Here is a 2,802-nt window from a genome sequence, read left to right as displayed (position 1 = left end):
AGATTTTTTCACACTAGTGCTTCAATAAGAAAGAAATCTAATCACATTGTTTATTTGAAGAATGATAATGGTGATCGTGTTGAGAACACTGATGAAATATGTCAAATAGTTCATCAGTACTTTTTGAATCTTTTTGCAGGTGATATCGTTGAGGATGGGGCTGATAGTTATGATAGTCCTAGATAAGTATCAGATGAGGAAAATTTGATGTTGTGTGGTGAGTTATAATTCGAGGAATTCTCAGAAGCCATAAAATAGATGCATCCTGACAAATCATCGAGCCCGGACAGTTTGAATCCGGCTTTTTATCAATCTTTTTGGAGTGTGATGGGTCAAGAAGTATACGATTGTTGTAAGCAATGGTTGGATAATGTTTCTTTTCCTTATGACTTAAATAGTTCGAACATGGTGCTAATCCCAAAAAAGGAAAATCCCGACAATATGAAGGATCTCCATCCAATCGCTCTCTGCAATGTGTTGTACAAAATTATGGCAAAGGTATTGGAAAATCGAATCAAAAAGTTTTTTCCCAATATCATCTCGGAAAATCAGTCTACTTTTGTGCAAGGTCGTAGTATAACTGATAATGTGTTGGTGGCCTTTGAACTTATTTATCATCTTAGACTTAAAAAAGGGGAAGTGAAGGTGAGATCGCTCTCAAGCTGGACATAAGCAAAGCTTATGACCGTGTCAGCTGGTCTTATCTGGAGCATAGGTTACGTACTATGAATTTCTCTCAAAAATGGATTGATTGGATGTTGCTATGTGTCAAAACAGTGTCATACCAGTTTTGCATTAATGGTTCTTCGGTCGATCCTGTCATCCCAAAGCGAGGGCTTCGTCAAGGGGATCCCCTTTCTCCGTACCTTTTTTTACTTTGTGTGGAAGGCAATTCTAATGATCTTGATCATGCTGTGCATAGTGGAACAATTCATGGCAGTCAAATTTCTCCCACAACCCCCTCAATTTCACATTTACTATTTCCGGATGATAGTTTCTTATTCTTTCGAGTAACTGCAACGGAAGCTTACGCGATTAAATCAATTCTGGAAAATTATGAAAGATGTTCAGGTCAACCAGTTAATTACCAGAAGTCCGACATATTTTTTAGTGCCAAGATTCGAGATTAGGAGCGACATGAGCTGTCTAATATTCTGGGTGTTCATAATAGCATTGAAGGATCGAATTAATTGGGTCTTCCTTCGCTGGTGGGCAGATCAAAAACTAGAGTTTTTGGTTATCTGAAGGAGAGAGCTAGTAAACGAATTCAAGGTTGGTACAAGAAACCAGTTTCCAGGGCTGGCAAATCTGTTCTCATTAAAAATATAGCACAAGCAATTCCAGCGTATACCATGTCTTGCTTCCTTCTGCCAAAGTCTTTATTTCAGGATCTCGAAGTTATGTATAATAAATATTGGTGGAGATCGAGTGGGGATAGTGGTAAAGGTCTTAATTGATTGGCTTGGGGTGCTATAACTGGCCCGAAAGCTCAAGGTGGTTTGGGTTTCAGAAGTCTTCATGGCTTTAATATTGCATTTTTAGGAAAACACTGTTGGAATATGATGAATAACCCTGGTTCTTTGGTTTCTAGGTTGTTCAAAGCTCATTATTTCTCGACTTCAAGCATGTTTGAAGCTCAAAAAGGTCGTAATCCGAGCTATATTTGGCAAGGTTTGGTTTTTTTCCATGAATTCTCTTCGCTCGGGGTTCCGATGGGTAGTTGGAAACAGGGAAAGCATACACGCAACAAAAGATCAATGGATACGGGGAAAGAAAGATTACCATGTGGTGAATGATCACAGTTATGCTGGCAGGACTGAGAAGGTCTCAACCTACATAGATGCTAGTACGAAGAGTTGGTTGGCTCCCCAAGTTTTTAAGAATTTCTCACTCGAAGACGCTAGAGCTATTATCTCTATTCCTCTCCCTTGTACCGACATTGAGGATCGGGTTGTGTGGGCTGGTTCCACTTCAGGGGTATACACGGCCAAAGAGGGGTATAAACACTGGATTAATCTTCAAAACAATGCACACAATATTACTCCCTCTGCTGGGTGGAAGAGACTATGGTCGTTGTTCATTCCAAATAAAATTAAGATTTTTGCTTGGAGAGTCTGTAAGAACACAATCCCTACGCGTTGAAGACTCCGTCTTAAAGGTATTCAAGTGTCATCTATGTGTCCAATGTGTAATATGGGCATTGAGCATCTCTTGCATGTCTTTTTTGATTGCCCCTTTGCTAATCAATGTTGGCATTATGCAGGGCTGGTTCTCAATATGAGTCAAGTTGAAGATGCCTCAGTCTGGCTTCTTGACATGCTGGCTAATGGTAACATAGAGGAGAGCACTAAGATTTGCACGGTTCTTTGGGGGCACCTGGACGTGGAGAAATAAGCGAGTTTGGGAGGGGAAATCTGTTTCAGCAGTTGTAGCCATGGACAACAGCTTCTATCATGTTTCTGAGTGGAGATCAGCTCGAGCCAGGTTTAAAAATATTTCAAGTTGTAATTCTCAGCAGCCATTAAAATATCCTGCTAAATGGAAGATGCCTGCGAACGTTGTGTTGAAAATTAATGTTGATGCTTCTTTTCGCTCTGCCATGGAGAACTTCTCACTGGGTATGGTTTTACGGGATAGTAATGGAGCTTTTGTAGCTGGTAGAACTATGTGTTTTCCTTCTACTACCACAGTTTTTGAAGCAGAAGTGGTGGGGGTTAGGGAAGCCCTTTCGTGGGTCAAGTCAAAAGGCATGGCTGGGCAACAAATGGAAGTGGAAACATACTCTATGTTGGTAGTTCTTGG

At 40.5% G+C, this 2,802-nt stretch overlaps 1 protein-coding gene across 1 annotated transcript; it reads left to right on the top strand.

Annotated features, from left to right (window-relative positions):
- Positions 1 to 405: 405 nt before the first annotated feature.
- On the top strand, positions 406 to 2,394 carry LOC141665255 (uncharacterized). The gene is made up of 4 exons (XM_074471235.1): positions 406 to 645; positions 789 to 1,071; positions 1,592 to 2,116; positions 2,264 to 2,394. The coding sequence occupies exons 1-4, from the start codon at positions 406 to 408 to the stop codon at positions 2,392 to 2,394; spliced, it is 1,179 nt and encodes a 392-aa protein (XP_074327336.1).
- The last annotated feature ends 408 nt before the right edge of the window (positions 2,395 to 2,802 follow it).

Source organism: Apium graveolens, chromosome 6 (assembly GCF_009905375.1).
Source record: "Apium graveolens cultivar Ventura chromosome 6, ASM990537v1, whole genome shotgun sequence".
Lineage (NCBI taxonomy): Eukaryota > Viridiplantae > Streptophyta > Magnoliopsida > Apiales > Apiaceae > Apium > Apium graveolens.
Note: the sequence above shows the minus strand (reverse complement) of the source record. Positions and strands in the feature narration are given on the sequence as shown.